The sequence below is a fragment of the Coregonus clupeaformis genome, chromosome 27 (genome assembly GCF_020615455.1).
Source record: "Coregonus clupeaformis isolate EN_2021a chromosome 27, ASM2061545v1, whole genome shotgun sequence".
Taxonomy (NCBI): Eukaryota; Metazoa; Chordata; class Actinopteri; order Salmoniformes; family Salmonidae; genus Coregonus; species Coregonus clupeaformis.
The window spans coordinates 22,885,616-22,909,696 of NC_059218.1; the positions used below are offsets into that span (position 1 = coordinate 22,885,616).

At 45.2% G+C, this 24,081-nt stretch overlaps 1 protein-coding gene across 3 annotated transcripts in view; it reads left to right on the plus strand.

Annotated features, from left to right (window-relative positions):
• Positions 1 to 24,081, plus strand: part of LOC121541631 (ankyrin-1) — a 128,946-nt gene that overhangs the window by 80,089 nt on the left and 24,776 nt on the right. For 2 of the 3 annotated variants that reach the window (XM_045208079.1, XM_045208080.1), the window contains exons 5-34: positions 632 to 730; positions 1,183 to 1,368; positions 2,723 to 2,821; positions 2,965 to 3,063; positions 3,169 to 3,267; positions 3,554 to 3,751; positions 4,022 to 4,120; positions 4,318 to 4,416; positions 4,721 to 4,819; positions 7,191 to 7,388; positions 7,588 to 7,689; positions 7,981 to 8,082; positions 8,248 to 8,445; positions 8,739 to 8,837; positions 9,159 to 9,257; positions 9,659 to 9,757; positions 9,981 to 10,073; positions 10,230 to 10,302; positions 10,491 to 10,511; positions 11,601 to 11,724; positions 11,863 to 11,926; positions 12,028 to 12,140; positions 12,556 to 12,780; positions 13,001 to 13,155; positions 13,367 to 13,578; positions 19,782 to 19,986; positions 20,968 to 21,064; positions 21,343 to 21,571; positions 21,732 to 21,860; positions 23,068 to 23,187. In XM_045208079.1, coding sequence (XP_045064014.1) covers positions 632 to 730; positions 1,183 to 1,368; positions 2,723 to 2,821; positions 2,965 to 3,063; positions 3,169 to 3,267; positions 3,554 to 3,751; positions 4,022 to 4,120; positions 4,318 to 4,416; positions 4,721 to 4,819; positions 7,191 to 7,388; positions 7,588 to 7,689; positions 7,981 to 8,082; positions 8,248 to 8,445; positions 8,739 to 8,837; positions 9,159 to 9,257; positions 9,659 to 9,757; positions 9,981 to 10,073; positions 10,230 to 10,302; positions 10,491 to 10,511; positions 11,601 to 11,724; positions 11,863 to 11,926; positions 12,028 to 12,140; positions 12,556 to 12,780; positions 13,001 to 13,155; positions 13,367 to 13,578; positions 19,782 to 19,986; positions 20,968 to 21,064; positions 21,343 to 21,571; positions 21,732 to 21,860; positions 23,068 to 23,187 — 3,834 coding nt within the window. The remainder of the gene's footprint in view (positions 1 to 631; positions 731 to 1,182; positions 1,369 to 2,722; positions 2,822 to 2,964; positions 3,064 to 3,168; positions 3,268 to 3,553; positions 3,752 to 4,021; positions 4,121 to 4,317; positions 4,417 to 4,720; positions 4,820 to 7,190; positions 7,389 to 7,587; positions 7,690 to 7,980; positions 8,083 to 8,247; positions 8,446 to 8,738; positions 8,838 to 9,158; positions 9,258 to 9,658; positions 9,758 to 9,980; positions 10,074 to 10,229; positions 10,303 to 10,490; positions 10,512 to 11,600; positions 11,725 to 11,862; positions 11,927 to 12,027; positions 12,141 to 12,555; positions 12,781 to 13,000; positions 13,156 to 13,366; positions 13,579 to 19,781; positions 19,987 to 20,967; positions 21,065 to 21,342; positions 21,572 to 21,731; positions 21,861 to 23,067; positions 23,188 to 24,081) is intronic. The other variant, XM_041850791.2, reaches the window with a different exon arrangement.

Genomic DNA, 24,081 nt, shown 5'->3' on the forward strand with positions numbered 1-24,081 from the left:
GAAGCTTGGCCCCAGTGATGTACTGGGCCGTACGCACTACCCTCTGTAGTGTCTTGCGGTCGGAGGCTGAGCAGTTGCCATACCAGGCAGGATGCTCTCGATGGTGCAGCTGTATAACTTTTTGAGGATCTGAGGACCCATGCCAAATCTTTTCAGTCTCCTGAGGGGGAATAGGTGTTGTCGTGCCCTCTTCACGACTGTCTTGGTGTGTTTGGACCATGATAGTTTGTTGGTGATGTGGACACCAAGGAAATTGAAGCTCTCAACCTGTTCCATTACAGCCCCATCGATGAGAATCAGGGCCTAACATAAGGACAACTCAGAATATGCTATTCTATTCTTCTGAAATAGACTACAGTTTCTTTATATCATGTTTCTTTAGACCTGTCTAAAATAAATAATGGATTTATTGTGATGGTTTAGGCTATATGAAATGTAGATGTTCCAAAGGTCTGGATCAGTGGCTTTTAGGCTATGCGTGGAAGCAAGGAGATGCTAAACGTGTTTATGTTAATTAACGGTCAGTTACTGTGAGACCGGCAATTTTTTTCTTGACAATCACCGGCTGACAAAATGTCATGACCGCCACAGCCCTACTGGTAACCATGCATCATGTGCCTCTTCCTTACAGAAAGGCTTCAGTCCCCTCTACATGGCAGCACAAGAGAACCATTTAGAGGTAGTGAAGTTCCTGTTAGAGAATGGAGCAAATCAGAGCCTTCCAACAGAGGTGAGTAAAGGCCTACAGAGTCATTCTTCTCAGATGTGTATTGGCTTTAGTCCACTAGACAATCTCTCCTCTTTCCATTACAGTAATCTTAATTTATAATGTATCACATTTTCCTTTCCTCTTGTCCTCCGCCCCATCTTCATTTTCTTTCGCTCTCTCTTCCTCTCCTTCTACTTACCCTTCTCAACCCTTCCATTATCACTTGGCTTGTCTCCCTTTTCCTCCCTCCCCTCCCTCCCCTCCCTCTTTTCCTCCCACCCCCTTGCACCCTATGTTGACCTTCCTTACCTCCTTCTCCCTCCTTTCCTCCTCTTTCTCCCTTCTTACCTTACTGCCTCGCTACCTCTCCCTCTGTCCTTCCCTCTCCTCCTTTCTCCCTTTTGACCTTACTCCCTGGCCACCCCTCCCTCTATCCAACCTTCTCCCTCCCTCTCTCTTCCCCTGTCTGTCAGGATGGGTTCACGCCGCTGGCGGTGGCTCTCCAGCAGGGTCATGAGAACATGGTGGCCCTGCTCATCAACTATGGCACCAAGGGCAAGGTCCGTCTTCCTGCCCTACACATCGCTGCACGCAACGACGACACACGCACTGCCGCAGTGCTGCTGCAGAATGACCCTAACCCCGACGTCCTCAGCAAGGTACTACTCACTGTGTGTGTGTGCGGGTGTGACTGATGACTTGTTAAGCCTTAATATGCTGATGTCATTAGCTGATGTCATCAGTCAAAACACTGTTGTGTTGAATTGCAGATAAACAATAGCAACAAAGGTGATTATCTGCATTGCTTGCTGTTTGGGGTTTTAGGCTGGGTTTCTGAATAGCACTTTGTGACATCTGCTGATGTAAAAAGGGCTTTATGAAGACATTTGATTGATTGATTAACAAAAAAGCTGCCTGCAAACATGGATGATAATAATATCTCTCTCTCTCTCTCTCTCTCTCTCTCTCTCTCTCTCTCTCTCTCAATTCAATTCAATTTCAATTTAAGGGCTTTATTGGCATGGGAAACGTATGTTAACATTGCCAAAGCAAGTGAAGTAGATAGTAAACAAAAGTGAAATAAACAATAAATATTAACAGTAAACATTACACTCAGAAGTTCCAAAAGAATAGACATTTCAAATGTCATATTATGTATATATACAGTGTTGTAACAATGTGCAAATAGTTAAAGTACAAATGGGAAAATAAATAAACATAAATATGGGTTGTATTTACAATGGTGTTTGTTCTTCACTGGTTGCCCTTTTCTTGTGGCAACAGGTCACAAATCTTGCAGCTGTGATGGCACACTGTGGTTTTTCACCCAGTAGATAAGGGAGTTTATCAAAATTGGGTTTGTTTTCGAATTCTTTGTGGATCGCTGTAATCTGAGGGAAATATGTGTGTCTAATATGGTCATACATTTGGCAGGAGGTTAGGAAGTGCAGCTCAGTTTCCACCTCATTTTGTGGGCAGTGTGCACATAGCCTGTCTTCTCTTGAGAGCCAGGTCTGCCTACGGCGGCCTTTCTCAATAGCAAGGCTATGCTCACTGAGTCTGTACATAGTCAAAGCTTTCCTTAAGTTTGGGTCAGTCACAGTGGTCAGTTATTCTGCCACTGTGTACTCTCTGTTTAGGGCAAAATAGCATTCTAGTTTGCTCTGTTTTTTTGTTTGTTCTTTCCAATGTGTCAAGTAATTCTCTTTTTGTTTTCTCATGATTTGGTTGAGTCTAATTGTGTTGTTGTTGTCCTGGGGCTCTGTTTGTGAACAGAGCCCCAGGACCAGCTTACTTAGGGGACTCTCTCTCTCTCTCTCTCTCTCTCTCTCTCTCTCTCTCTCTCTCTCTCTCTCTCTCTCTCTCTCTCTCTCTCTCTCTCTCTCTCTCTCTCTCTCTCTCTCTCTCTCTCTCTCTCTCTCTCTCTCTCTCTCGCTCTCTCGCTCTCTCGCTCTCTCGCTCTCTCGCTATCTCGCTCTCTCGCTCTCTCGCTCTCTCTCGCTCTCTCTCTAGACTGGCTTCACTCCTCTCCACATCGCAGCTCACTATGAGAACCTGAGTGTGGCCCAACTGCTAATAAACAGAGGCGCCAATGTCAACTATACTCCCAAGGTCAGTCCATTAACCCTCACCTCTACTGTAGCTACTGTATCAGCCTTAATCATGACATAGATATCATAGTCCCTCAAAGACCGCATTTCCTAACAGAAGAGTCTTTGATTCAATTGATTTAGAAATTGTTCTCCCCCTCTCAGAATGGTATCACCCCCCTGCACATAGCCTCCAGGAGGGGTAATGCGATCATGGTTCGGCTTTTGCTGGACAGAGGGGCCCAGATAGACGCCATGACCAAGGTACTGTAACCCCACACTTTCTCCTCTTCCTCCTCCTTATCCTCCCCTTTCTGCCATTTGACTTGAAAACTGTTTAACCCTACCTGGCTTCTTCACTCTCTTTAGGATGAGCTGACCCCTTTGCACTGTGCGGCCAGGAACGGTCACGTGAGGATCATCGATCTCCTGCTGGACCAGGGGGCTCCCATCCAGGCCAAGACCAAGGTCAGCCACAGGCCTCTCGGGGTCCACTATGGGGAAAATAAAGGGCCCTACTTTATGATCACCTTGGCGCAATATCACACCATTAACATCACTATTAAAGCATTTTCAGCAGTAACCAATGCCAAATGATTCTCTGCAAACAACACTGACCCGTGACTTATTTCAGTATTATTAATGTATCTATTTTTTTCCCTCTCAAATGTCTTACACTGCTCTTCTCTCTGTTTCTCTTTCATTCCCTCTATCTTTCTCTTCTATCTCCCTATCCTCCCTGTCTCCCCTCCAGAATGGCCTGTCCCCCATCCACATGGCGGCCCAGGGAGACCACATGGACTGTGTGAGGCAGCTCCTCCAGTACAACGCTGAGATCGATGACATCACGCTGGACCACCTGACCCCTCTACACGTGGCGGCCCACTGTGGTCACCACCGCATGGCCAAAGTGCTGCTGGACAAGGGGGCCAAGGCCAACGCACGTGCACTGGTCAGCAGCTCTTAAGTGTCCTTCTAATTCTCTATACTGGTGCTTAGGGTGAGGTGTACTGTAGCTGTCAATTGGTCAGGTATACTGAGCTTTTATAAGTGGGTCACGTTCAGTAGGCACAAACAGTAGAAAACATTATGAAGTATGAATGAGGGTTGTTATTGGACAATTTCAGGCAGGACCTTCTCCATATCTAAATGCTTTCTCCCATTTTGTGCATACCTATCATAACCCTATGCTGAATTAGCAAAATGTTGTGACTTTGTACAGAATGGGTTCACTCCCCTCCACATTGCCTGTAAGAAGAACCACATGCGCTCCATGGACCTGCTTCTGAAACACTCTGCCTCCCTGGAGGCCGTCACAGAGGTGAGATAACACTATTTTGAAGAGCAATGGGTTTGCAGGATATGGTGTACTACTGTTTGTAATTGTTGCAATCGTTTAGTGCCAATTGTGCCATTACAAAAGGTCTGAAAGTGAGAATGTAGGCCTGATGGAGATGGATTTATATAATACCTTAACCCTTCTCTCTCTTCATATGCCCCCCCCCCCCCCTTACATAGTCTGGTCTGACTCCCCTGCATGTAGCAGCCTTCATGGGCCACCTGAACATTGTGAAGAACCTGCTCCACAGAGGAGCTTCTCCCAACGCCTCCAACGTGGTGAGAGGCAGCCCCTTTATAACCTTTATTACTGACACGGGAGAAATATCCATCGCTCTCTGATGGACTCGTAGTAACTTATCTTATTCCTATGTTGAAATGAACACCAGCAAAGGTTATGATAGATGGATTGGTATCTGGTCCATGCATTGGTAAGGATTGGATGACTAAAGCCTGTTCTCTGTGTGTATAATGTGATATTTTAGTTGATGTGTGTTATTGATATTGCATAGCATAGTCATGTGTTTAATGTCAGAGTAGTTGTGACAGGCTATGTGACCTCTGACCTGTGTTTGTGTGACAGAAAGTGGAGACGCCCCTCCACATGGCATCCAGGGCGGGCCACTGTGAGGTGGCTCTGTTCCTGCTGCAGAACACAGCCCAGGTGGACGCCAAGGCTAAGGTACTGTACACACTGTCATGCAGCCATACACATCTATGAGCATTCATAATGTTTTGCTACAAACTCTGACCTGGTTGGAATACACTGTCACGATCGTTGAGAGACGGGTCGGACCAAGGTGCAGCGTGAAAAGCGTACATGTTTATTACCTCAATAAACATACAACAAAACAAGAAACAACGTAACATGAAGACCAAAGGGCTATACACATACAAGCCTAACAGGAACACAAACAAGATCCCACAACCCAGGCAGGAAAACTGGCTGCCTAAGTATGATCCCCAATCAGAGACAACGAGTGACAGCTGCCTCTGATTGGGAACCACACCCGGCCAAACATAGAAATACAAAACCTAGAGTTTAACTACCTAGAGAATAACAGTCTCTCCAGGTCAGGGCGTGACATACACATTCAAAACCACCAACACATGGCACATATCAGGGGCACAACTATGGTTTTAGAAGTGGGGGGGACAAAATAATATAATAATATATTTTTTACAATTATCCATTCGGATAAACACTCCAAACAGCCTACCCGACAGCTCGGAGGCGTCCGCATGGTCTTAGAGCACACCGTTGCCTCGTTTTGTATCACATTCCAATGATAGAACTGGGTGGGACAGAAATGCTGAATGTGAAAGTTGCGCCCCTGGCACATATACACAGTACCAGTCAAATGTTTGGAGACACCTACTCATTCCAGGGTTTTTCTTTATTTTTACTATTTTCTACATTGTAGAATAATAGTGAAGACATCCAAACTATGAAATAACACATATGGAATCATGTAGTAAACAAATAAGTGTTAAACAAATCAAAATATATTTTAGATTTTAGATTCTTCAAAGTAGCCACCATTTGCCTTGATGATAGCTTTGCACACTCTTGGCATTCTCTCAACCAGCTTCATGAGGTAGTCACCTGGAATGCATTTCAATTAACAGGTGTGTCTTGTTAAAAGTTAATTTGTGGAATTTCTTTCCTTCTTAATGCATTTGAGCCAATCAGTTGTGTTTGACAAGGTAGGGGTGGTATACAGAAGATAGCCCTATTTGGTAAAAGACCAAGTCCATATTATAGCAAGAACAGCTCAAATAAGCAAAGCGAAACGACAGTCCATCATTACTTTAAGACATGAAGGTCAGTCAATACGGAAGATTCTTCAAGCGCAGTCGCAAAAACCATCAAGCGCTATGATGAAACTGGCTCTCATGAGGACCTTCACAGGAAAGTTAGACCCAGAGTTACCTCTGCTGCAGAGGATAAGTTCATTAGAGTTACCAGCCTCAGAAATTGCAGCCCAAATAAATGCTTCACAGAGTTCATGTAACAGACACATCTCAACATCAACTTTCAGAGGAGACTGTGTGAAACAGGCCTTCATGGTCGAATTACTGCAAAGAAACCACTACTACAGGACACCAATAAGAAGATACTTGTTGGGGCAAGAAACACGACTAATGGACATTAGACCGGTGGAAATCTGTTCTTTGGTCTGATGAATCCAAATTTGAGATTTTTGGTTCCAATGAGATGCAGAGTAGGTGAACGGATGATCTCTTTATGTGTGGTTCCCACCGTGAAACATGGAGGAGGAGATGTGATGGTGTGGGGGTGCTTTGCTGGTGACACGGTCTGTGATTTATTTAGAATTCAAGGCACACTTAACCAGCATGGCTACCTCAGCATTCTGCAGAGATACGCCATCCTATCTGGTTTGGCCTTAGTGGGACTATCATTTGTTTTTCAACAGGACAATGACCCAACACACCTCCAGGCTGTGTAAGGGCTATTTGACCAAGAAGGAGAGTGATGTAGTGCTGCATCAGATGACCTGGCCTCCACAATCACCCAACCTCAACCCAATTGAGATGGTTTGGGATGAGTTGGACCGCAGAGTGAAGGAAAAGCAGCCAACAAGTGCTCAGCATATGTGGGAACTCCTTCAAGACTGTTGGAACAGAATTCCAGGTGAAGCTGGTTGAGGGAATGCCAAGAGTGTGCAAAGCTGTCATCAAGGCCAAGGGTGACTACTTTGAAGAATCTAAAATATAAAATATATTTGGATTTGTTTAACACTTTTTTGGTTACTTCATAATTCCATATGTGTTATTTCATAGTTTTGATGTCTTCACTATTATGTAGAAAATAGTAAAAATAAAGAAAAACCCTTGAATGAGTAGGTGTCCAATCTTTTGACTGGTACTGTATATATTTTATTTTCTTCAGTTACTATCTTTACAACAGCATACATTGCACAAATACCTTAATGTTACTGCTAGCTAAATACAATTGCTTACACGTATATCATTCCAACCTCTGTTTCTCCTCACTCTCTCTCTCCATCTCTCTCTCTCTCTCTCTCTAGGATGACCAGACCCCTCTGCACTGTGCGGCCCGGATGGGACATAAGGAGCTGGTCAAGCTGCTCCTGGAGCACAAGGCCAATCCTGATTCGGCTACCACCGCTGGCCACACCCCCTTACACATTGCCGCCCGTGAGGGACACGCCCACACCACCCGCATCCTCCTGGACGGGTCGGCCCAACAAACCAAGATGACAAAGGTTCTCCTTTAATTTACTGACTTTTCTTTTTCTCTCTTTCTCTCTTTCTCTCTCTCTTTCCCTCACCCTCTCTCTCTTTCTATCTCTCTCCCTCTAACCCCATTTTTCTCTCAAGCTCATACCTCTCACTCCTAATCCCTTCACACCTTACCTCTTTTAGTTATTCTGCTCATGCTGAATCTGTGTTTGTGTGTCCAAGCAGAAAGGATTCACTCCTCTCCATGTTGCCTGTAAGTACGGCAAAGTGGACGTGGTCGAGCTGCTGCTGGAGAGAGGAGCCAACCCCAATGCGGCTGGAAAGGTATAGAAACACACAGCAACACAGCACGGACTGTCCTGTGCTTTTTAGCAGTGTTAAGCATACTTCTCAGTGCTGTGACCCACCTAAAGCTTATGGAACTTTCCTGTGACCCAACTAACAAATAAACCCCATATTCTATGTACTGACCGTCATTTATCACAGCCCAAAAGGAATCAGCGTGTTCCACCATTTTAGACATTATTTCTCATTTAAACATGCGCCCACAAAGGCAGACTGATATTCTGTTGTTTAGATAGCTAGTGACAGTAAGTGTGTGTATGTGTGTCCAAGCAGAACGGCCTGACTCCTCTACACGTGGCCGTCCATCACAACAACCTGGACGTGGTCAAGCTGCTGGTCAGCAAGGGAGGCAATGCACACAGCACTGCCCGGGTAAGAGGAACGATGTAACACACACACCACTCACACATAGCAGTACTAGTATATCCCCCCTTTCAGGTTCATTGGTAACTACTGTACAGTATGATGAATACGACCCACCAATTGATGATCCAGTGTATTACCCCAACCCTGCTGACTCCCTGTGTCTGTCTATAGAACGGCTACACTCCCCTGCACATTGCAGCCAAGCAGAACCAGATGGAGGCGGCTGGCTGCCTGCTGCAGTATGGAGCCTTGGCCAACGCTGAGTCCCTCCAGGGGGTCACGCCCCTCCACCTGGCCTCCCAGGAGGGCCAGCCAGACATGGTGGCCCTTCTCATCTCCAAACTGGCCAATGTCAACCTCGGGAACAAGGTACTGGACTGTACATATCTGAGCTCAGGAGGGTTTGAGGCAAGCTTTCAGGGATAGCTAGCGAAGTTGTACAGGGTTTGATGGACTCATGGTAAGATAAAGTGTTGAGGGCCACAGGGCATGATGTTTCGATCACTGGGTCAAAGCGGTTACTGTAATTACCTTCTAGTATGGCATGCATATTGTGGTAGAGATTTGATGGTGCACTGTGACTCAGACTGACTCAGAGCTGGTTAGTGAACAGACTGACCAGCAGCCTACTGTATTCCTCCTGTTCCCCCTGTGTCTCTCAGAATGGACTGACCCCTCTGCACCTGGTGGCCCAGGAAGGTCACGTGGGGATAGCAGACACCCTGGTCAAACAGGGGGCATCAGTCTACGCAGCCTCACGGGTAAGACATGCTGCATGAAATCAACCACAAACCTCGTAACACAGTGTACAATATATAGTGTAATGTACACTTTTTCTTATATTCAGTAGAGTGGGGTTCAGTATAAGCAGCATAATGCACCACATGCTATGATGGCATGCCATTTCCAATACTTTCATACATTATGCACACTCTCTCAAATTCCAATAATATTTTACTGGCAGGACTGTTCAAGGTATATCAGAGCAACCAAGCTGTTTATAATGAGGCAATAATGAGGCCACTGAAACACAGCCAACCCTCACTAAGGTCCCCCCCTCTCTCTCGCCATCTCTCTTTTAGATGGGCTACACAGCGCTTCATGTGGCCTGTCACTATGGCAACATCAAGATGGTGAAATTCCTCCTGCAGCAGCAGGCTCATGTGAACTGCAAGACCAGAGTGAGAAGCTGCTGCTACACTCCTCCTTACACGTGGCCTCTATTAGTGTGGCTCTGCCCTGTCTCACGTCACTACCACCTTCAGGCTGCTGTCACATCACTCCCATTACATTAGATTGGACATGGAATTTCTGTTGAATAATGGCATGTCAATGTCAGCAGTCTTGGTAAGAGGATTGCATTGAATTTAACACCCTTTCTCTCTCTCTCTCTCTCTCTCTCTCTCTCTCTCTCTCTCTCTCTCTCTCTCTCTCTCTCTCTCTCTCTCTCTCTCTCTCTCTCTCTCTCTCTCTCTCTCTCTCTCTCTCTCTCTCTCTCTCTCTCTCTCTCTCTCTCTCTCTCTCTCTCTCTCTCTCTCTCTCTCTCTCTCTCTCTCTCTCTCTCTCTCCACCCCCTCTATAGGTGGGCTACACTCCCCTGCACCAGGCTGCCCAGCAGGGTCATACTGACATAGTCACCCTGCTGCTCAAACACGGAGCCCTGCCCAACGAGATCACCACCGTAAGCACATCCTTCCTCCTCTTTCCTCATCCCTCATATACACCCTTCTCCTGTAGATCTGCTCTTCCCTTACTCTATTCTCTTTTCTTATCTTCTCTTCACTTCTTCATCTTTTTCCCTTATTTGCTTTCCTCTACTCATTTCTTCCATCATGCTCACATTTACAGCCTTCGTCTGGTGTCTGATCTGTGTATCTCCTATCTGTCTCTGTTCTCTGTGGTAGAATGGGACCTCTCCTCTGGGTATTGCCAAACGACTGGGTTACATCTCTGTCATTGATGTGCTGAAATTGGTCACCGATGAGGCCGTTTCCGTGGTAAGCAGCACTTCTAATTCACATGGTTACTAGTGTATTTGTGTGTGGTGTGAAACTCTGAGCTACAGTACAGAAACATGTTGACTGGAATTACATATCTGAGCATGTCAGTTGATATCATTAATTTCTCTCTCCTTTTCTTGACGTTTTTCACAGATCACCACAGAGAAACATCGGATGAGTTTCCCTGAGACAGTAGATGAGATATTGGATGTTTCAGAGGATGAGGGTAGGTTGGGGCACTCAAGACACGTCCCTTGTTTGCGTGTAAGATTTCTGTCAAAAATAGTACTTCTGCGTGTCTTGTGTTTTGGTTGTGATAGTCAGCCCAGGTTCAGTGTCATGGCAGAGGACTGAAGTCTATCTCTGAACCTAAATGACTAGCCTAAACAATGCCTTTTTCCATTTGATTTGTAGGTGTTGCAGCGCTAACATTAGGTAGGACTGTCCTTATCTCTGCTTTGTCCGGTCGTTCGGTGGCTCGTATGTGCCTCCATTGCAAGAACTTTCTCATTCTCTAATCCCTATCAATCTCTCTTCATAACCGTCTCTCTGTCAAAACTTTTTCCTGCTATCCTCTTCTCTACCTCCACCCCCTAGCTATCTTTCTCTTTTTCTCTCTATTTCCCTTTCCTATCTCTCTCTCTCTCTCTCTCTTCGTCTATGCTCAATGTAACGACAATGTCAGCGTTTCATTTGCATGTGATGTGGTCATGATATTTTCCTTTACCAGTGTTAACAACACCTGTCCATGGATTCTTCATTGACATGACTACATCAGAATTTAGAAAGTAGAAATATAACAAGAGAAAAATAGAACGAACACCATTCTGTCACTGAGGGATCCAGTCCTGCAGTGCTTAATTGATCAACAGACTAATTACACAGATACAACTCCAGCTGAGAAGCACTCAAGGATCAGCATGAACATAGTGACTGTGTATACCCATATATAACTGCTCGTAGTTATAATAACCTTTTTCAGTAACAAAGGCATTCTCTCCCATACAGAAATCTCTAACGGGCATGCTCACTAAAGCTGTAACCGGGTGCCATGCTGTGTACCATGCAGTGTGTGTTCTATTCTGTGTTGTCAATCGTATTGTTTTTTCCATTGGTCTCCATTGGCTGTGGTTGTTGTCGGTTTGACTCTATTCCGATCTGAAATAGCTTGGTGATGTTACTATATATGGTAATACTAGGATGGTGGGCGGCAGTGGGGAGTGGTATTTTGACACATGTAACAGTCTAGACAAACTCATTCCACGGAGGGCTGATTGTCTGCGGGTTTTCACTCCTCCCTTGGACTTGATTGATGAATTAAGGTCACTGATTGGTAAGGAACTCTCCTCACCTGGTTGCCTAGGTCTTAATTGAAAGGAAAAAACTAAAACCAGCAGACACTAGGCCCTCCATGGAATGAGTTTGACACCCCTGGTCTAGACCTATCAAGTAATTTCTCTCTCTTCTCTCTCTCTTTCTGCACCTTTGGTTTTTGTTTCTCTGACGTCTCTCTGTGCTCTGCAGGTGATGAGTTGCTGGGGATGGATGGCGCTCGCTACCTGAAGCTTGACGACCTCAAGGACCAGGATGATGATTTCCTGTCCCCCAAGAAGACCCTGAGAGACTTTGAGGGTGGCCTGGGCACCACGTAAGTGACAGCGCCAGGGTCGAAATGAACACTTTGTGCGTCAGAGTCCAGTCATCTGAGGATAATGTGAGGGAAATTATTTTCCACCACATTACTCTTTGGCCAACTCACCTTTTTCTCTTTCTTTTTGGGGTGTAGGCCCTACTCTCCTGCTATTCCCAGAATCCCGTGCGTGTCCCCTGAAACTGTCCTGCTTGAGGGGGTAATGTTAAAGGATTTATTCATTTATCTCATCAAATGCAATTGTTAATGCTGATGATTAGATTGTGCTCTCTCTTTCTCCCTCTCCCTCTGTCTCAACAGCACACCCCTGTCCCCTTGCCTAAGGAGTATGATGAGGACTCTCTGATCCCCAGCAGTCCTGCTACAGAGACCTCCGACAATGTCAGCCCAGTGGCCAGCCCCATACACACAGGGTCAGTTTACTCCCTCTATAACAGGGGTCTCCAACCCTGTTCCTGGAGAGCTACCCTCCTGTAGGTTTTCGCTCCAACCTCAGTTGTAACTAACCTGGTTCAGCTTCCTAACCAGCTAATTATTAGAATCAGTTGTGTTAGATTAGGGTTGGAGTGAAAACCTACAGGACGGTAGCGCTCCAGGAACAGGGTTGCACAAGACCTGCACACCCTATTATACACAATACCAACACATTACAAGCATAATGAATCGGCAGTTTATTTCATATTTCTTCCATTCAGTGTGATTACATTCCTTTTACAAGGTCATTATGACCGTTTATGATTTAATTTGATCAGAATGAACTTGAATGAAATACGGTTGGATAGTTCTTCTCTCAATAATTAATGGTGGTTCTCATTGGTTGCTGGTCAGGTTCCTGGTCAGTTTCATGGTAGATGCCCGAGGGGGCTCCATGCGTGGCAGCAGACACCACGGGCTGCGTGTCATCATCCCCCCGCGGACCTGTGCTGCCCCCACCCGCATCACCTGTCGTCTGGTCAAACCCCAGAAACTCACCACCCCACCCCCGTTGGTAGAGGGAGAGGGCCTGGCCAGTCGTATCATCTCCCTGGGGCCCTCCAGTATGCAGTTCCTCGGGTGAGTGCGTACGTGTGTGTGTGTCTGCATCTCTGTATGTCTGCTTGTTTGTCAACCTGTATTTGATTGGGCAGTGAGGACCTTGTATTTCTCTTATTACCCAGTGGACAGTGATAGTAGTGATTGTAACAGTGTAGGAGCAATCGTACAGTAATCATAATAGATTCCAATAGTAATAGCATGTTTAGTATTCTGATGTAGAGCGCTAATATCTCTATAGGCCAGTGATAGTGGAGATTCCCCATTTCGCTTCTCTGGGTCGAGGGGACCGGGAGCTGGTTGTTCTGCGCAGTGAGAACGGCTCTGTATGGAAGGAGCATCGCAATCGCTATGGCGACGAGGTGCTGGAGACCATTTTGAATGGCATGGATGAAGGTCAGTGAAACAATGATAAATATCACCTCTCTACAGTAGAGCCATCTTTATGTACTGTTATGTCTAAGGACAGGTCCATTCATATGGGCCTCGTATGTAAGCAACAGTATATCATTTTACTGTAACAGCAATGTTATACACACAATAACATATGTGAAACCATTAACATAATCCAAGCCCCATTCTCTCTGCCGCCCCTCTCCTCCCTCAGACCTGGAGAGTCACGAGGACTTGGAGAAGAAGAGAATCCGCCGCATCATCTCCACTGACTTCCCCCTCTACTTCGCTGTGGTGTCCCGCGTCCAGCAGGAGAGCGACCTGATTGGCCCAGAGGGCGGTCAGCTGGCCAGCATGCTGGTCCCTCATGTCCAAGCCATCTTCCCTGAGACAGCGGTCACCAAGAAAGTTCGACTGGGGCTGCAGGTGAGGAAGAGGAGAAGGACGAGGAAGAGATACATGCCGAGATATACCTTACCTTCCCTACTGGGTTATGTGAATAGAAAGGCATGCTGGCTCCCTAGGAGTGAATAGGCTATGTCATGCTTTCTGCACTGCTCTTCCAAAGACCTAGGGCTGTATTCAGTCAACTTTGATTGAGTGGGACATCTTATCAGGTAGCTGCTCTGTTCAGCTTACTCAATCAGTGCTGTCTGCCCTACCAAACAAGCAAGGTTGGCACCACAGCAACAATGGCGCTGGAAAGGTAAATACCTGTCAATTTGTGGAAAGATCACCCTAAATAACTCTTTAGTATTATCCCAGTTTACCTAATTGCTTATGGTCTTGCCTACGTCTAGCGAACAGTTTTTTAAATTATATGAGAGAAAAATATTCCATTTTATTTGGAACGGCAAGCCAGACAAAATTAAACTGGCCTATTTATATAATGAATATGAATTCGGAGGACAGAAATTATTAAATATTAAAGCATTAGACCTATCACTAAAAGCTTCAGTCATACAAAAGTTATACTTAAATCCGAACTGGTTCTTTACCAAATTAGTCAGATTGTCTCACCCAATGTTCAAGAATGGCCTTTTCCCCTTTATTCAGATTACAACCTCTCACTTTCAGTTATTTGAAAAGGAAATAATCTCCCAAATATCACTATTTCTAAAAAAAAACAAGCCATAGAAAGTTGGTTGCAATTTCAATTCAATCCTCTGGAAACGACAGAACTAATAATGCAACAAATATTGTGGTTAAACTCAAATATAATAATTGATAAAAATAAATTGCAATAAAAAAAAGGTATAATCTTCGTAAATGATATCATAGGTAGGACTGGTGGAGTTATGTCGCACATGCAGCTAACAAAAACATATGGAAATATCTGCTCTACCCAAAATTACAACCAAATAATTGCAGCATTACCACAAAAATGTAAGAGGAAAGTGGAAGGGGGAAAAAGTAAGGAACTTGTCTGTCGGCCCTGCATTAAAGACCATAATTGGTTAAAGAAAATTGTGATAAATAAAAATTATACCAGTTTAATTTAAGAACCAAAGGATTGAAAACCATCCCATATAAATTGCAAAATAGTTGGGAAGAGATTTTTGACGTATCGATTCCATGGCATAGTGTTTATGAACTGATGCGCAAAACGACGCCGGATTCAAAACGTATAATTTTTCAATTTAAATTATTATAAAAATTCTTGCTACCAATAGAATGTTATTTATATGGGGGAAACAATCTTCCCAGCTCTGCAGATTATGCTGCGAAGAGACAGAATCATTAGTTTTGGTACTGTCCATTTGTAGCTTGTTTTTGGACACAGGTCCAGGAATGGCTAAAGGATTGCAATATTTACCTGGAGCTAACCCTACTGGGAGATCTGAAAAGACATAGTCAATCGATCAATAATATAATAATACTTTTAGCAAAAATGTTTATTTTCAATTTACAATCTGTAGAAACAATGAGAATAGAAGGGTTCAGAACTTTTGTAAAACATCACAGTACAGTTGAAAAATATATGGCAAATAGAAATCCAATATGGATGGTGTTAAGAGATAGATGGGCGGGGTTGAATGGAGCTGAAGGTTGGGACTAATAACAACTAACAACAACTAATAACAACAAGATAACTAATGTAAAGCATACTGTGTCCATAATAAGTATATAGGTTATAGGTTGAGAGCTTTTGTGAAAGAGCACAGTTAGAAAGATATGGCTGTCACGATCGTCTAATGAGGGAGACCAAGGCGCAGCGTTGCGGGTGAACATATTTATATTTATTACTAGATCACACGATCAAAACAAAGAACGAAACGTGAAGTCCTTCGATACCAAACCAAAAGGAACAAGAAACCACAAAACACAAAGTGCAAGACAAGCAGTTAAATATGGCTCCCAATCAGAGACACCCAGCTGACACTCGTTGCCTCTGATTGGGAGTCACTCAGACCAACATAGAAAATTAAACATAGACTTACACACCCTGGCTCAACATAACATAGTCCCCAGAGCCAGGGCGTGACAGTACCCCCAAAGGCGCGGACTCCGGCCGCGCAAACAACCACAACAGGGGAGGGACCGGGTGGGCACTCCGCCTCGGCGGCGGATCCGCTCCGGACATGACCCAGGCACGGGTTGTGCTGGACTGACGACGCACACCCCTGGCTTGATGCGTGGAGGAGGAACGGGCCGGACGGGCTGACGAAGCGCACCCCTGACTGTGCGGGGAGCAGGAATGAGCCGGACCGGGCTGACGACGCGCACCACTGACCCGATCGCGGGGAGCTTGGACCGGGCCGGACCGGGCTGGCGACGCGCACCACAGACTTGGTGCGGAGAGCAGGAACGGGCCGGACAGGGCTGACGACGCACACCACTGGCTTGGTGCGGGAAGCTTGGATGGGCCGGACTGGGCGGCGACGCGCACCACAGACTTGGTGCGGAGAGCAGGAACGGGCCGGGCTGGGCTGTCGACGCACACCGTAGGCTTTGTGCGTGGAGCAGGGACAGGCCGGGCTGGGCTGTCGACGCACACCACTGACTTGGTGGGAATGGCAGGAACAGGCCGGGCTGGGCTGACGACGCGCACCACTGACTTGGTGGGAATGGCAGGAACAGGCCGGGCCGGGCTGACGACGCGCACCACTGACTTGGTGGGAATGGCAGGAACAGGCCGGGCTGGGCTGACGACGCGCACCACTGACTTGGTGGGAATGGCAGGAACAGGCCGGGCCGGGCTGACGACGCGCACCACTGACTTGGTGGGAATGGCGGGAACAGGCCGGGCTGGGCTGACGACGCGCACCACTGACTTGGTGGGAATGGCAGGAACAGGCCGGACCGTACTGGTAACACACCCCAGTACCTCTCGCCGTGCCTCCACACTTTCCCTCTCCTCTGTGCCCAGTGGCCCCCTAACCTGGCGGCCTTCTCTGCCAACGCTTTGCACCGCTCTAACCCGTACACCTGCTGGCCCGACGTCGTGAGCCCCCCTAAAAATTTCCTGGGGGTCTCTCCTCCCTCTTGCCAGACTCGCAATCATCTCCTCCCACGTCCATCCTCTCTCCTCGTCACGCTGCTTGATCCAGTCGAGGTTGCCACGGAGATCTGCCAGCGATGGCTCCTGAACACGCTGCTTGGTCTGGTTAAGGTGGTTTCTTCTGTCCCGAGAGCCTAATGAGGAAGACCAAGGCGCAGCGTTGCGGGTGAACATATTTATATTTATTACTAGATCACACGATCAAAACAAAGAACGAAATGTGAAGTCCTTCGATACCAAACCAAAAGGAACAAGAAACCACAAAACACAAAGTGCAAGACAAGCAGTTAAATATGGCTCCCAATCAGAGACACCCAGCTGACACTCGTTGCCTCTGATTGGGAGTCACTCAGACCAACATAGAAAATTAAACATAGACTTACACACCCTGGCTCAACATAACATAGTCCCCAGAGCCAGGGCGTGACAATGGCATATAGAAGCAAACCGGATGGACATCATGAAAATGATCGGAGCGGTTGAGGGTAGAGGAAGTTCATGAGTAAAAACAAACAAAATACAATTATTTTAAAATTGACTGTGTCCATAAAATGTATATAGTATGTATAAGCTGGAAGTAGAGGCCTAAGCATTGTTGTTTACTAGTTTACTCCAATTAGGGAAGGGGTGGTGGGGTTGGAAAGTAATAAAGGGAAATATATTTAAAAAAAGGATATGTATATGTATATATATATATATATATATATATATATATATATATATATATATATATGTATATATATATATATATATATATATATATATATATATACACAGTGGGGAGAACAAGTATTTGATACACTGCCGATTTTGCAGGTTTTCCTACTTACAAAGCATGTAGAGGTCTGTAATTTTTATCATAGGTACACTTCAACTGTGAGAGACGGAATCTAAAACAAAAATACAGAAAATCACATTGTATGATTTTTAAGTAATTAATTTGCATTTTATTGCATGACATACATATTTGATCACCTACCAACCAGTAAGAATTCCGGCTTTCACAGACCTGTTAGTTTTTTCTTTAAGAAGCCCTCCTGTTCTCCACTCATTACCTGTATTAACTGCACCTGTTTGAACTCGTTACCTGTATAAAAGACACCTGTCCACACACTCAATCAAACAGACTCCAACCTCTCCACAATGGCCAAGACCAGAAGCTGTGTAAGGACATCAGGGATAAAATTGTAGACCTGCACAAGGCTGGGATGGGCTTTCAGGACAATAGGCAAGCAGCTTGGTGAGAAGGCAACAACTGTTGGCGCAATTATTAGAAAATTGAAGAAGGTCAAGATGACGGTCAATCACCCTGGGGCTCCATGCAAGATCTCACCTCGTGGGGCATCAATGATCATGAGGAAGGTGAGGGATCAGCCCAGGACTACACGGCAGGACCTGGTCAATGACCTGAAGAGAGCTGGGACCACAGTCTCAAAGAAAACCATTAGTAACACACTACGCCATCTTGGATTAAAATCCTGCAGCGCACGCAAGGTCCCCCTGCTCAAGCCAGCGCATGTCCAGGCCCATCTGAAGTTTGCCAATGACCATCTGGATGATCCAGAGGAGGAATGGGAGAAGGTCATGTGGTCTGATGAGACAAAAATACTAAACTCCACTCGCCGTGTTTGGAGGAAGAAGAAGGATGAGTACAACCCCAAGAACACCATCCCAACCGTGAAGCATGGAGGTGGAAACATCATTCTTTGGGGATGCTTTTCTGCAAAGGGAACAGGACGACTGCACCGTATTGAGGGGAGGATGGATGGGGCCATGTATCGCGGGATCTTGGCCAACAACCTCCTTCCCTCAGTAAGAGCATTGAAGATGGGTCATGGCTGGGTCTTCCAGCATGACAACGATCCGAAACACACAGCCAGGGCAACTAAGGAGTGGCTCCGTAAGAAGCATTTCAAGGTCCTGGAGTGGCCTAGCCAGTCTCCAGACTTGAACCGAATAGAAAATCTTTGGAGGGAGCTGAAAGTCCGTATTGCCCAGCGACAGCCCCGAAACTGAAGGATCTGGAGAAGGTCTGTATGGAGGAGTGGGGCAAAATCCCTGCTGCAGTGTGTGCAAACCTGGTCAAGACCTACAGGAAACGTATGATCTCTGTAATTGCAAACAAAGGTTTCTGTACCAAATATTAAGTTCTGCTTTTCTGATGTATCAAATACTTATGTCATGCAATAAAATGCAAATTAATTACTTAAAAATCATACAATGTGATTTTCTGGATTTTTGTTTTAGATTCCGTCTCTCACAGTTGACGTGTACCTATGATAAAAATTACAGACCTCTACATGCTTTGTAAGTAGGAAAACCTGCAAAATCGGCAGTGTATCAAATACTTGTTCTCCCCACTGTATATATATATATATATATGTGAGAAAAAAAATCTTATGGGGGATTGGAAGTGATGCAGACAATTACATTGATGGAAGTTACAATCTATCTGCAATATTAAAGCTGATCTTCCCCTAAAAAAAAACTTTACAAAAAAACAATGGAGCTGGCTAATGCATAAAACTGACTACAGCATACACATAGAAACTGGCACTCAGGAGTGCTGGATTCCTTTTATTTTTCCATGACCAAAGATTGTGTTGTTTTACTTATTACTGCGTCCATTTGTCCCATATCTCTTAATTCAAATGTTTTGTGTGTGTCTGTTGTCCTTTGCTTTAGATGTTTTGTGTACTGTATTTGTGATATTGAATTTTTGCATGTATGAATGTGTTTGCTTTGGTTCATTGTCTTTTTAGTTTTTCCTTTATCCAGCCTTTCATCACACTTCAGTTCCCTGAGCTAAATGAACTGATATTCAAATGTGCATGACGCTTGGTTTTACGTGTATGATTTTTATCCATCGGTTAGATGTATGTTCAGGTAGGCCTATGTATTACGTTGTAATAATATGTGTGAGTTTGTCTTAAAACTAGTTTGTTGACTATGCTCCGGAGGGCGAGTAATGTGAGACAGAAAGTTTGAAGTGTTTTCTGTTATATTTTTACCCTATGTTATTGTTCTTATTTTTGTCTCCCCTTTTAATACATCACTTGTCCTTTCTTCTCTCTGTCCCTTTCTCTTTTCTCTCACTCTTTCTCATCTCTTTCCTCTCCCTCTTCAGGCTCAGCCTATCCCAGACGAGCTGCTGACTCAACAGCTTGGTAACCAAGCGACCTTCAGCCCAGTGGTCACCGTCGAGCCACGACGACGCAAATTCCACCGGCCAATCGGATTACGCATCCCGCTGCCCCCCTCTTGGAGGGAGAGTCCACGTGACGCTGGGGAGGGGGACACCACCAGCCTGCGCCTCCTCTGCAGTGTCATTGGTATGGTCCAGCATGGAGTTTACTTTATGCCCTTAACATCTGGTTCATGGCCAATAGCATTGATTGTCAACAGAAGTGAGTTTTAGGACAGGGGTGATGGGGACAGAACTAGTGCTGACCAACAGAAAGCTCCACACAGTCATGGGTAAACTGGTAGTACAGGAGGGGGCTAATCACACACCCCTGGGGGGACCCCGTGTGGAGGTGTTGTTCCATACCCTCACCGGCCTAGACCGGAGCACAGGGGGGGGGCTCAAGCAGAGAAATTATTACTAGTATTATTCTTTTTTTAATTATGCCCAGCTCACGAGGCCCCTTGATGATGTGAGGCCTGAAGCAACTGCCTCTTCTGCCTAATGGTAAATCAGCCACTGTGTGTAATTTAGCCTATTAAACACAACAATTATGTTTCAAGTGAGAATTAGGCAGGTCTGATACCGAAAAAGAAAGGAAATGATTGCCTACTTCACCCATATTTTATTTTAGCAAAAAAGTAGTGTGTAGTTCCAGTAGTAAGTTACATGGTAAAAAAAAGTTATTAACTACTGAAAACACTACTTAGATTTGAATTTAGTTCAACTACCACTAAACTACTGCAAAATGTAGTTACATTACTAGTTGAACTACATGGAGTTCACTACTCCCCAACACTGATTCTCACATAGGTATTCTTCTTGCCCAAGTGGAATACCATGGTGTGTAGTGCAATGGCGATTCATCATCTGTGGATCTGTTGGGGCAGTATGCAAATTGTAGAGGGTCTAGGGTGTCGGGTAAGGTGGAGGTGATATGGTCCTTAACTAGCCTCTCAAAGCACTTCATGATGACCGAAGTGAGTGCTACGGGGCGATAGCATCACGAGCCCAGACAATCTTTTATGAATGAGAGTTGGGGAAAGTAACAGGCCTCTGAGGGGAAAGAGAGAGATTGAGAAAGTGGAGGTGTATAAAAAGAGAGATGAAACAGTCCTTTGTCTCCCAGGTGGAACAGCACCTGCCCAGTGGGAGGACATCACTGGCACCACCAAGCTGATGTACACCAACAACTGCGCCAACTTCACAACCAACGTCTCTGCAAGGTGAGTCCTAATTCACACCCTCCTTTAGATGTTATACAAAATGTATGAAGAAGAACACCAGTATACACCTGTGCATAATAGCCATTTACAACATCATCCTGTGCCAAACCATATTGAGTTCAATCTGCTTACACTATGCTACAGCCTTTAATCCATTAACTGTACACTTCAACACATAAAACAGATGCACACACACAAAACAGCCACCATCTCTATTGACTATCCCTCACCCTTCTCTGTGCGTCATCTCTCCTCCTCTCCTCTCGTCCTCTCCCCAGGTTCTGGCTGGCAGACTGCCCGCGCACAGCCGAGGTGGTGACCTTCGCTAACCTGCTGTACCGGGAGCTGATGGCCGTGCCCTACATGGCCAAGTTTGTAATATTCGCCAAAATGAACGAGGCACGCGAGGGCCGCCTTCGCTGCTACTGCATGACCGACGACAAGATGGACAAAACCCTGGAGCTGCACGAGAACTTCAGCGAGGTGGCCCGGAGCAGGGATATAGAGGTCAGCAGGGGGGTCAGGGGTCAGGGGTGAGGGGTTTAGTGTGTATGTCAGTAGGTTCTACTGTCTTTAAATATGTTCACATAACTCAGACATTTGTGTGAATAATCCATGGAAGTCAATGGAGGATTTTTTTCTCCTGACTCTCCATCGCCTCCCTCAGGTGATGGAGGGCATGCCGCTGCACCTGGAGTGCTCTGGGAACCTGGTGCCTGTGAGGAAGGCCACTCAGCAAACACGCAGCTTCAGCTTCCAAGCCTTCAGAGATAACAGACTGCCCGTCTCTGTCAAGGTCTGTCTCCCACTCATTGTCTATCTCTATTTTTGCACAGGAATTGTGATTCAGTTGATTGAATTGAAATGTCTGTCTGTCAGTCAGTCTGTTTTGTTCCTTCCAGGACATGTCAAACTGTCTGTTGGTGAATTTTTAAATGTTATTCAGGCAGGTTTTGCGTTTGAATTGACAGTCGGTCAGTCGACAGTCGGTTGGTCTTTCGATCCAGTCTACATGTCTGTGTGTCTGACAGACTATCAGTGTTTCTGATATATGTCAGTGTGTCTGTCATTGTCTTTCAGACATGTCTGTGTGTCCATCTGTCTGTACATCTATCGCTTTACCTTTTATATATGTTAATTACAATTGTTGTGTATCTTCTCCCATCTCTATCACTCCATCTCCATCTGTTTCAAATCTTGCAATTTTTTTATATATTTTCAGTCTATCTTTCTATCCTTGTTTACCTGTGTGTGCATACCTGAGTTCCAACCAACACTTCTCTTTCACAGACCACCTGTCTATCTGTCTGTGCGTGTCTGTCTTTACATCTTGTCTGTCTACCCATATGTCTGTCTGTTTGTCTACCCATATCTGTTTGTGTTTTCTGTCTGTCTGTGTGGCTTTGAGTGTGTGTGACGTGCGCTTCTGTCTTAGTCAGTCTCAGACGAGTGCCTTGTGAAGTATTCTCCATTGTGGTGTACCTGCCGACTCTCTACATAGCTGTAACTGTGTGCACATCCTTTAACGCTTTCACCTTCTTGCCTGCCTGCCAATCTTGTGGCCTGCCTGTCTGTATGTCTGTCTCACTGTCTCTCTTTCTCTCTCTCACGGTCACTCTGTTACTGTCTGATCTGACAGATGCCCAGGTAAATGTGCAGGTAAATCTCTCTCTCTCTCTCGCCTGCCTATGGACTGCTTCCATCTCTTCCCTCTGTGTTTCTGCTGGACAGACCACCACACTGCAGGTTGTCTAATTCTCCCTTTGCTCTGTTCTTCTTCCCTCGCTCTCTTTTTCATAACATTTCACCCTATCCTTTTGCCCATCCTTCTCTTTATCCTTCATATCTGTTCTGCTTACCTCTTCTTACCTCTGTCATTCTCTCGTCTCTCTTCTTCGAGTCCACCTCTTCTGGTCTTCCTGTTCCTCTTTTTCGGCTGTCTTTCTCTCTTTCTCTTGAATCTCCTCTCTCGCGCTCTCTTTCTCTCTCTCTGTGTCTATCAGGTCAGAGACAGCAATAAGGAAGCCTCTGGGTTCCTTTCTTTCCTGCGGAAGTCTACCAAGTATGAGGATGCACAGCACGTGCTTTGTAACCTCAACATCACCATGCCACCCTGTGTCAAGGTACACACTCATGAATGCAAACACACACAAACACACACTCCAACCCACTCTCTCACATTCATAAGTCCCACGTAGTGAAACCATATTTTTACATGTATTAAATTTAGAGTTCACATGTTAACACCACCTTTTCACATGTGAGGAGAATAACATGTTTCACCTCACATGTGAATTGCAGTTTTACATGTGAAATTTGCGGTTTCACATGTTAAAAACATTCATGTGACAATCAGATATGCAGTTTCACAAAATCTCACTTTCACATGTGGAATTGCATTTTCACATGTGGAAAACATTCACGTGAAAATCACATTTGCGTTTCACATGTAAGACATTTTACAATCCCCAGCTAAAAAAACAAAAATGTAGCTCAAACAGAACGGGGAACTAACAAACAGAAGGGGGAAGTAACAAAGAGTCACTGACCAACAAAAACAAAACGGGTGGGGTTTTAAGAGGGGTTCTGAAAGACACTCATGGGGTGTCCACTGAAAGTTAACTATCAACAACAACTGGAACCTAAAAGACACCCACCATGAGCGGCCACAAAATTTGCCCAAGAAGTGCAGTGGTGTGAAGTACTTCAAACTATTTTTACTTAAGTCGTTTTTGGGGGTATCTGTACTTTACTTTACTATTTATATTTTTGACAACTTTTACTTTTACTTCACTACATTCCTAAAGAAAATGTATTTACTCCATAGATTTTCTCTGACACCCAAAAGTACTCGTTACATTTTTTATGCTTAGCAGGACAGGAAAATGGTCCAATTCACACACTTATCAAGAGAACATCCCTGGTCATCTCTACTGCCTCTGATCTGGCGGACTTACTAAACACAAGTGATTTGTTTGTAAATTATGTTTGAGTGTTGGTGTGCCCCTGGCTATCCG